The 10,603-nt window shown below is 44.5% G+C and overlaps 1 protein-coding gene across 1 annotated transcript in view; it reads right to left on the bottom strand.

Moving 5' to 3' along the window:
* Window positions 1-220: 220 nt before the first annotated feature.
* Window positions 221-10,603, bottom strand: part of TMEM38A (transmembrane protein 38A) — a 52,846-nt gene continuing 42,463 nt past the window's right edge. The window contains exons 3-6 of the mRNA XM_069217077.1: window positions 9,530-9,714; window positions 5,872-5,959; window positions 2,552-2,669; window positions 221-807 (exon numbers count right to left, since the gene is read on the bottom strand). Coding sequence (XP_069073178.1) covers window positions 571-807; window positions 2,552-2,669; window positions 5,872-5,959; window positions 9,530-9,714 — 628 coding nt within the window. The 3' untranslated portion in view covers window positions 221-570. The remainder of the gene's footprint in view (window positions 808-2,551; window positions 2,670-5,871; window positions 5,960-9,529; window positions 9,715-10,603) is intronic.

Below are 10,603 nucleotides of genomic sequence, written 5' to 3'. Positions count from 1 at the left end.
GTATGGACATGGTGGTGACCTGAATAGTTAGACGTTACCAAGGCCTTAATAGTCAAAAAGTGTTTGATTTCACTGATAGAGTAAAGCTGTTTATTAGAAACTGATTTATGCCAAATGTAATTGCCTTGTCCAATCACATGTAACTAGGCACTGATCATACTCGGCGAACTGTCAGCAGAAATTGGCAAAAGCAAACGCCAAATTAAAGTGTAGGAGAAAATTTCAGAGAAAATATTTATTGTTGTCAATTCTGAATCTTTCTTGCATGTATAAATCATTTGCATCAAAAATCTCCAAGACCAATGTGTCATAAATAATATAGAAAAATGTTTAAAACATCTTATAAATATGATATGATACCAGCTTCCTTCCGGCACCCTGATTTCAAAGTACTTCCTTCTCACAGGGGTGTAAGAAACTTGGGATTCAGTTTTTTTAATAAGTTATAGTGCTTTAATTTTATTAGAAACTATGGTGTTGACACAAGTTGTCTTTCGTGATGTGCGGACTGGAGTCAAGGGGCATCGGTGTAGGTGTTCCAGTGTGGACACGCGCAACTGGGATCTCTCCTCATTCTGCCTTCTTTGCCTTCCGCTTTCTGGTGCTTTCGTTGAGCTCCTCCTTGGACTTGGCGGCGGGCTGGGCTGGCGCATGGACGCTGCCATGGGAGCTGTCATGGGAAGAACCATGGTCGTCATGGTGAAGGTCGTCATGGCTCCAGCCGATGGAGCCAAAGATGATGGGAGACAAGAATGCCTCAATGGGAGTGAAGGGCGAGGCGTGAGAGTGGGTGGCTGTCATGAAGACCTGAAATGAAACAGAAAATTGGTCAGCACAAAACCCAAGTCTACCAAAAGCTAAATGGGTGCATTTCTTAGGGCCTGATTTGAACTCGGCAGACGGTTTACTCCGTCACAACTGTGACGCATATCCTGTGCGCCAAAATCTAAATCCTATTATATTCTATGGGATTTAGATTTTGGCGGATGGGATATCCATCACTGTTGCAACAGAGTAACTTTTCCGCCGAGTTCTATAGCAGATCCTTAGAATGGAGGCAGGAACTTCTTGGATTGGAGTAGCCACTTATAGAAGAAGTTCTGATTATGCACGAAAAGGAGAATCTGAGCAGTGGAATTTCAGAGTTAAAGGCTTTCAAAAGATACTTGATACTCATCTACATTACCAGTGTATGTTCCAGCTTTCTCCCATGTGACATCTGACATTCCTGCAACTCAGCCATCATGGTGGCCAGTAGGTCTGAAGAAGTACCCTTGTGTGCTTGTTCAGAGGAACAGACGATGGAGTGGCCAGGATTTACCTTGTGAACCCCCTTAATTGGACTGGGTCTTGGAGTAAACCAAAGGAATTCAGCAGGGGCACCTCGCCCTATCTAGATATTCCAGCTCCAGCTAATACCTGGAGATGGTCACGTGGTCTTTTGGTTTTGTGCACTGACTCCTTCGGCATCCCCTGGTTTAGGTTTTCTGTATTTTCACCGGTGAATTATTAGAAACGAGGAAGTGGGTCGAATTCAAACTACTGCATGACTGGAGACACCTTTGTGACTGAAATATTTGAAACCAGATATCTAAGGTGCAACCTTTCAGTCGACTCAGCAGTCCTACTGAGATGCAGTTTAAAGCCTCTTTTTCATGCAGTATGACAATTACAGGGTGCGGCTTTGCACGCAAAAGAGAAATCATTTAGCAAGTCCCATTGGTTCAACATTGCAATGTCAGGTACCAGAAAGAGAGCTTTTAACAATTATTTTGCAAGCACCTCCAGGCCACAGAATAAAATGGTCTAGAAGGAGGATAGGACTCGACTTTTGCTTTGAATTGTAAGATGGGGGCTTTGAAAAGACAAATAAATACTTCTCTAAGATGTAAAACTCTCCAAATGTGTAGGAATTCCTAGGTAACTTTAAAGCCCAATCTGGAAATCTCAAAATAAATGCTTTGCTTCGTACATTTTTATTAATTTCTAATAAAAACGTTAGCACTTTTCTTTTTATTCATTGATAACAAATCTATAAATGTTTATATTGTATACAGTTGCACTAAAACGGAAGCCCTCTTCTTTTAAATAGCACTAATTTGCTGTGCATTCAGTTCTAGAAAAAGCTGTAGAATGTTTTCTTTTTAGTCAGTTCCTATAAAACTATAGAAATGTTTTATTAGATTCTTATAAAGTGATAGAGCTTTTCTTTGTGTTCAGGTCTTATAAAAATACAGCACCTTCTTGTATTCAGTACTAATAAAATCTAGAACTCTAATTTAGCTACAAAACATTTCTTTGCATTCATTTATAATAAAAACAATAAAAATCTTATTTGTATTCGATTCTAATATAACTATAGACATTTACTTTTCGATCATTTTCAAATAAAACAATAGAATTTTGTAAAAATGAAATTTTACTAATTCATTCTAAAGTAAAAACCATGTGTCATTTTGACTGAACCTTTCCATATTTCCAAAAAACAACGGCTCGAGCTATGGTCTTCACTGTTGTGTGGTATGCTTGACCACGAGCCAGAAACACATACCTTTGAGGCGGCCATGAAGAGTGTGAAGAAAAAGATGAGGTTGGCTTTAGAGACAGGAAGCCAGTGGGACTGCTGGAGGGTGAAGAGAATGGCTCCATAGAGACTTGCTTTGGTGGGGCTGCAAAGGAAACACACTGCAATTAGTTACAGTGGAAAGCCATCCAACAAACCCGTGACGAGGCTAGCCGAGTAAAATATATCCCAAAACATGGAAGAACTGGATCTTGAGTTTGAAGGTTGCTAGTTGAAGCCAAGTGGCAATTACCACATACCATGCCAATTCACTGGGGCACTTGGCTGTCAGTATCAGTTTTGAGATAGTACAGTGAAATAAATCCTCCATGTTACAATAAATAATACTTTGCCCCAAAAATGAGTATCAAAGCCATGCGTCAATCCAGGATTTAAAGTTTCCAATGGGCCACATTGCAATTTATGTACCAAATTTGCACAAATGTTTTTTAGTGTAAATTCAGGTTTTGAATTCCAGAATCATGGATTTACATTTAAACCAGTATGTTGTAAGTTATTGGGTCTTCCGGGACTTTCAAAATTCCAAAATCCAATACATAATTTTCTGCAATAGAAATATCAAATCATATTGCTAAATTTTGGATATCTCAAAACAATCTGATCACAGCACGGAAGATCTTTAAAGCACAATGATGTGGTGCCTTTAGAGAGAGACTGGACCAAACTTTTCACTTCAACTGATTTGCTAGCAGGCAGAATATTTCAGAATGCTGAACCATCTCATAGAATCCCTGTAAATGGCTTTACAGATCATTACATTTATACTTAAAGAATAGAAAACTAAAAAGGAATCTAACACTTAGACCAGCAGGTGCAAAATCCCCGAACGACTGCTAAATTTGAGAAGAATTACGGCCTGATTTAGATATTGGCAGATGGGTTACTCTGTCACAGCGGTGACGGAAATCCCGTCTGCAGAAATCCAATTATTTCATTTGGGATTTAGATTTTGGTGGATGGGATATCCGTCATCGTTGTGACAGAGTAACCCATCCGTCAATGTCTAAACCATGCCCTTAGTTTGAATCATGCTACAAAATATTGTGTCAAGGATGTCAACTACCAAAATACCCAATTTGAAGACATATATCTTCAAGGGGTATAAGTGTGGAGTTAAAAATATTAATACATGCCTATGAGCACAAGTACTTATCTTTATTAATATTTTGATAGTTGATATTCCAGTAATGAAATGTTTGTAGTTCGGTATTTTTTATCTGACATACAACCTATATGGGATACATGTAAAGGGGATCGCGGGCATCATTTAGTCATTTGTAAGATGCTAGTCTGCCTGTTAAACTCTAGTTTTGAGAAACTACATTAACAGAAAAAATGTAAAAACATTGCTGACCCGGTATTGAATAACAGGTTGAGATGTTACAAAACAAAAGTGTTTTTAACAAAAACTTCCAACAGTTCCTTAAAAAGAGTAATTGAAAGTTTGTACAAAATATTTTTTAAGAAAAACCTGGGAACAGAAAAAATGGACCAAGAGGACTCATGCAATGGTATCTATAGCAGACGAACAGCCAAATCATTAAAGAAGCTACAAAGAGAAGACCACGTCACAATTTGTCTCATTAATGGGTCTAACGTTTCAGTCCACATCATTCCGGCTTCGCAATGCCTTCACCAGCTACCTGTTGGGATCTGGATTGACTTCAAGACTCTGTGCCTCGCACACACAGCATTGCGCGGTTCAGCCGCGAGCTACCTGATGAAATTATTCACTGCGCATCACCTGGCCAGACGTTTATGGGTGGCCTCCCCTAACCGGCATGCACTGTGCCAGTCTAGAGTGAAGCAGTTTGGAGGAAGGTCCTTTTACCATTAAAGCTCATCCCTCTGGTATTCCCTCCAACAGTAAGTCTGTAGTTAACCCAACCGCAAATCTCGCCGGATGCAGCCAAAGGCCTGACTCTTCCTCCAAGCTTTTCCCTTGAATTACTTATTCCTACAGCCGTTCTTCCTCCCTGAAGCTCTTGACGCTCCCTAGAGTCTTTAGGCTGCATGGGTACATCATAAAAGCATGACAATGAATAAATTAATTAATAAATGTTAATATTATTGTAGGCTGTTTTTTTATTTCTAATGCAGACCTAAACCAGAGGTGGGAAGAGTGGAAGAGGGCAGATGAAGGCAGGAGAGTGAAGACAACAGAAAAAGGACAGGTAAGGCACACTGGAAAGAATGGGGGAGAAGGTAAGGACTGGTGGTGTATGTCTTGTGTTACTGCCATGCTCTAAGGGTTTGCAACATTTGAAGGCGCAGACATTTACCCAAGATCACTCAAGGTGGTGAAGTGGTGAAATCAACAACCTAGCCGTTGCACGTCTCCTCCAAAAATCAAGATTAGTAAAATGTAAAGAGTGGCAGCTACGGTTATATGTCGGAACCACAAGTGCTTCAAGCACCCATGGCTCAACAACGAGGTCGGAACAACGACCTCATTCTTATCACTAATGCCTTTACCACGAATGCGTTTACAATGATTTTTCGTTGTAAACGCATTCCTGGTAAAGGCATTAGTGATCAGCATGCACGGTTCCAGCATGCTGTTCCCTAGCTCCCACCCCCAAAAATTACCGCGATCCCCCCATCCCCACAACTACCCCACCCCCAAAATTACCACAACCCCAACCTCCCTCCCCTAAAACCTAAACCACCCCAACCCTCAGCCCACCCCTTAAACCTAAACCCTGGCCCCTTTCCCCCCTAAATCCTAATCACCCCCAGCCCTCCACCCCACCCCAAAAACTAAAAATACCCTAAGTCCCCACCCCGCCCCTAAAACCTAAACACCCCAACTCCCCAACCCACCCCTTAAACCTAAACCCTGGCCTTCCCTACCCCCGAACCCTAATCACCCCGACCCCCCCACCCCACCCACCACCCACAAAAAAACTGCCCCAGTCCCATCTGAACTTACCTCCTCCTTCGCCGCGTCTACTCAGACTCCCTTCTTCTGTACCTTAACCACGCATGTACGTGTTTCAGACATGCGTGGTTAAGGTACAAAAAACAGGAAGTCGTTGAAAACGAAGGCTTTGTTTCGCTTTAGTTTTTCACGACTTCATGGTTTCGGAGTCGTTGTTCCGGGTGTTTCCCGGCAGCTACATGTACTTACAGATTAGCTGGTTGTGACAGCAACAAAAAAGGGGAGTGGACTCTCAGTCCAGTAACCAATCAATGAGTGCTCTTTAGACATAAAACCTCATTTGTCCATTTGACCCCTAGGCTAATTTGAGCTAAAAACAAATTAAATATTTCATATACTTGCTTACAAGGTCATGTGCATAACTTCATTTGTTTCTGGTTTCCAGACACCTCGAAGCAGCTGCTCAAAGTTGGACATCAATGCCACTCCAGAGCCTGTGAAAGAAGCAGAGAGTGAGACCCCAGAAGCCGGTGTGAAGAGCCCCTCCGCCGGTCATGTATCTTATAGCCAAGCCCTTGCACATGCCCCATCTTACCTCATGAGTCAACAAGCAGGGCCTCATCCCATTGCATGAACCAGTGGAAAGCATCTGTTCTGATCTCAGAAGTCAATGTTCAGCACGCCTTCCTATCTCATGAGCCAAAGCAAAGCACTTGTTCCAATCTCATGATCCCTTACACAGTACTACCTTCCTATCTCATGCACCAACAGCCAGCACCCCTTCCCGTCTCATGAGTCAAGGCAAAGCATCCATTCTGATCTCATGAGCCATTGGAATGCACCCCTTTCTATCTCATGAGCCAGCGCGCAGCACCACTTTCTATCCCATGAGCCAATGTAAAGCAGCTGTCCTGTTTTCATGTGACAATGCCCAGCCCGCACTTCCTATCTGATGAGTGAGCCTGCAGCATCCCTTCCTGATCATGGGCTAATGCAAACTACCTCTTCTGATCTCATGAGCCAATGCAGAGGACACCTTCTTACCTCATGAGCCAAAGCACCAGGTGCAATCGCATGATTCTGCAGTACCACTTCCTCCCTGAGGAGTCAACACGCAGCATCCATTCCGATCTCATGAGCCAACACAAAGCACCAGATCCAATCGCATGATTCCGCAGTTCCACTCCCTCCCTGAGGAGTCAACACGCAGCATCCATTCCGATCTCATGAGCCAACACAAAGCACCAGTTCTGATCTCATGAGCTATTCCTCGGTACCACCTCCTATCTCAGAATCCAATCCCATGAGCTAACTCTCAACTCTGCCTTGTAATCGAATGAGTTATCCATGGGCCCAATCCCATTCTCCTGAGTATACTGACTGACTCCACTGTCTTCTTATGTCACAATTTAATGCATAGCACCTCTTTCAATCTCATAAGACAGGGCACAGCACCCTTTCTGAACTCATGAGCCAATGCATAGAAATCATTTCCCATTTAAGAGCCAACTCATGCAACTATCTTGTGATCTCACTCGTCAATGCACGAGTCCCATTCCAATTGCATAAGCCCTTTACAATTGTTGAGCCAACAGAGAGCACTACTTTGTACTCATAGGCCAACATACAGCACCCCCTTCCGATTCCAAAAGCTGTGCCCCCTTCTGATCGCCTGAAATAGTGCACGACCAAATGCACATCAGTCTCATCTGATCTCATGACCTAATAGGAAGCAGCCATTTCAATCTTATAAGCCACTACACAACCCCGTCGCAATCTCATGTGCCAATTCATGGCACCTCTTCTGATCCTATGAGGCAATGCACACCTCCATGTTATCGCATGACCTCTGCACAGCACCTCATCCAATCTCATGTACCAATCCAACCAGCATCTCTGGATCTCATTGTCCAAGACACAGCACCTTTTCGTGATCTCATGAACAAATGCACAGCACCCGCTTTCAATAGCCTGAACCATCTCACAGCACCTCTACTGATCTCACGAAGAGATGCAAGTATCATCTCTGGGTATCATTGCCCAAGGCATAGCACCTTTTCCTGATCTCATGAACCAATGCACAGGACCCTCTCCAATAGCATTAACCATCTCTCACCATCTCTACTGATCTCATGAAGAGATGCAAGCATCATCTCTGGATCTCATTGCCCAAGGCACAGCATCTTTTCCTGATCTCATGAATCAATGACCAGCCCCCTCTTCCAATAGCATGAACCATCTCTCAGCACCTCTACTGATCTCATGAAGAGATGCAAGCATCATCTCTGGATCTCATTGCCCAAGGCACAGCACCTTTTCCTGATCTCATGAGTCAATGCACAGCACCCTCTTCCAATAGCATGAACCATCTCACAGCACCTCTACTGATCTCCTGAAGAGATGCAAGCGTCATCTCTGGATCTCATTGGCCAAGGCACAGCACCTTTTCCTGATCTCATGAATCAATGCACAACACCCTCTTCCAATAGCATGAACCATCTCTCAGCACCTCTACTGATCTCATGAAGAGATGCAAGCATAACTCTGGATTTCATTGCCCAAGGCACAGCACCTTTTCCTGACCTGATGAATCAATGCACAACACCTTCTTCCAATGGCATGAACCATCTCGCAGCATCTCTACTAATCTCATGAAGAGATGCATGCATCATCTCTGGATTTCATTGCCCAAGGCACAGCACCTTTTCCTGACCTCATGAATCAATGCACAACACCCTCTTCCAATAGCATGAACCATCACGCAGCACCTCTACTGATCTCATGAAGAGATGCAAGTATCATCTCTGGGTCTCATTGGCCAAGACACAGCACCTTTTCCTGACCTCATGAATCAATGCACTACACCCTCTTCCAATAGCATGAACCATCACGCAGCACCTCTACTGATCTCATGAAGAGATGCAAGTATCATCTCTGGGTCTCATTGGCCAAGACACAGCACCTTTTCCTGATCTCATAAATCAATGCACAACACCTTCTTCCAATAGCATGAACCATTTTGCAGCACCTCTACTGATCTCATGAAGAGATGCAAGCATCATCTCTGGATCTCATTAGCCAGGACACAGCTCCCTCTCCTGATCTCAGAAGCTAACCTTGGCCCCCACCTCAGGATCTCCCAACAGTGCACTCTTATTCCAATATTACGAGCCAATGCACACCAACCCCACATTATGGGCCCTTTGGTATCACTCTCTGGTGAGCAGATGCACTGCACTTTCTGTTCTCCTTGGAAGTCAAGGCGCGGCACCCTCTTCTGCGGCGTCGTCTGAGGGCCTTGGGCCCTAATGCAAGCCAGGAAAGTGTGACCCCAGATGACCTTACGAGTAGTACGGTGCAGCAATAATCAGGATTCAGTGGGTCTCTCAGGTCTCTAGGCCCCGGTGCAAACTGCACCTGCTGCACCACAGACAGGTACACCGTTGCCCTCGTTCGGGCTCACGAACAGGTGGACACCACCCCAATCCAGGGTCATGTGCCAACACACAACACACCCTTCCGGCCGTACAAGTTAACACAACACACTGTCCCGATCTCAGCGGCACTGACCTGACGTGCACCCTCTCACTCTCACCGAAGGCTCACATCCCTCGTCTTCTACCCCTAATACACCAGCTCCTACTCTCTACCCGCCCCATAAAGGACACGTGCTCCCTCCTCAGACTCAACTTACCCCCTGTGCCCCTCCTCACTTGCCTTCATGCCCCCCGCTTTCGTGCTCCAGTTATTTCGAGTTTCTAGAATCAGTCTTACTTTTGACTATGTTTTAACGCACTTTCTGTGACCGAGGTACCCAGTTCTTGTTAAAGGTAAAGCGCACTGACACCCTCCCAGAGAATGAGTAGCGCTATCTAAAAAGTATACATTTGCATCGAGACACAATTTACTACCCAGTGCAGTTACAAGCCATGTGAATGAATTAACAGAAAGTACATGTGTCTTAATTCCCCGCGGACACCTGTGGCAGGTGGCATATCATGGCAGGTGGCATATCATGGCACTGCCGGTGAACCCTCACACCGCGGAAGGTGGCCCCGGGTTACCTTTGACCCATCCGGTGAGGACCATGATGAACCAGCCGTGGTGATAGTGATGGTGCGCATGGTGAATGCCCACGGCGATCTTGCGGACTCGGACCACTTCCTTCAGGGCAACGAAGACCAGCTTCACCGGCAGGAAACTCACGCACTTGTAGAACAGGTTCATGGGGCAGAAGAAAATCAGGTACCTGCAGAGGCGGGGAGAGGACGGTGCTGTTCACAAGAGTTCCACCGGGTGGCGGTGTTGAGCCGTAAACAACACAGGATGGTGCGGGCAGCTCATTATCCCACCAGGGCACCGTAGAAACAAACTTCTGCATTCTTACCACCTCGCTTAATTTGAACGGGTGCGCTATTGTGCATGTGAAAATGCCCTCCCATTAATGTAATTGTGCTGCTGTTTTTTTTCTCCACATCAAAATATTTTTTTCTTGCAGAAACCCCTTACCCAAAACAACCCCACCAGTTTTGGCAGGCTCTCACCCCATCCCCACCTTGGAAACAGATTTACTTCTGCCCTTGACAGGAGTAAATCTCTCGTTGCTTTAAACCGTTATGTGGGTCAGTTTGGGTTGGAGAAACCCACGAACCCTTGAGTTTGTGGATGAGAGCAACCTTTCCATGGAATCCCGCGTGGATGGTCACTCCCTGCCCTTTGAAAAATATTAATTCATGTGCAATATTACTAATTATGGGGTGTAAATTCACACTTAGTGAATTTTCACAGTGAGTTTGCACTTCCTATTGTTAGGGATTCGTGAAGATTCCGGGGACTATGTATGGATTTCTAGTTAGGCCCTGTGTTTCCATGTGGCCCCATGTTCTCATGTTGTTCCAATTGTACCTCTTTGAGTGGTGGACAAGCTGTGGGTTCATGCCTGGCAGTAATGTATATAAGGGCAAGATTATTTTGTCTCATTTTTTTGTGCAGGCAACATATTTTCTCAGTGGAGAATTCCCTTCCCCTGTACCCCATGATATACTGGGGGTTTCCTTCCCTATGGGACCTTGGACATGCATTCACCACTGCCTTTTGAAGGAATAGTTTTATCAATGTTTTCTGAGTTGTACATGTCT

Source organism: Pleurodeles waltl, chromosome 12 (assembly GCF_031143425.1).
Source record: "Pleurodeles waltl isolate 20211129_DDA chromosome 12, aPleWal1.hap1.20221129, whole genome shotgun sequence".
NCBI classification, from domain to species: domain Eukaryota; kingdom Metazoa; phylum Chordata; class Amphibia; order Caudata; family Salamandridae; genus Pleurodeles; species Pleurodeles waltl.
Note: the sequence above shows the minus strand (reverse complement) of the source record. Positions and strands in the feature narration are given on the sequence as shown.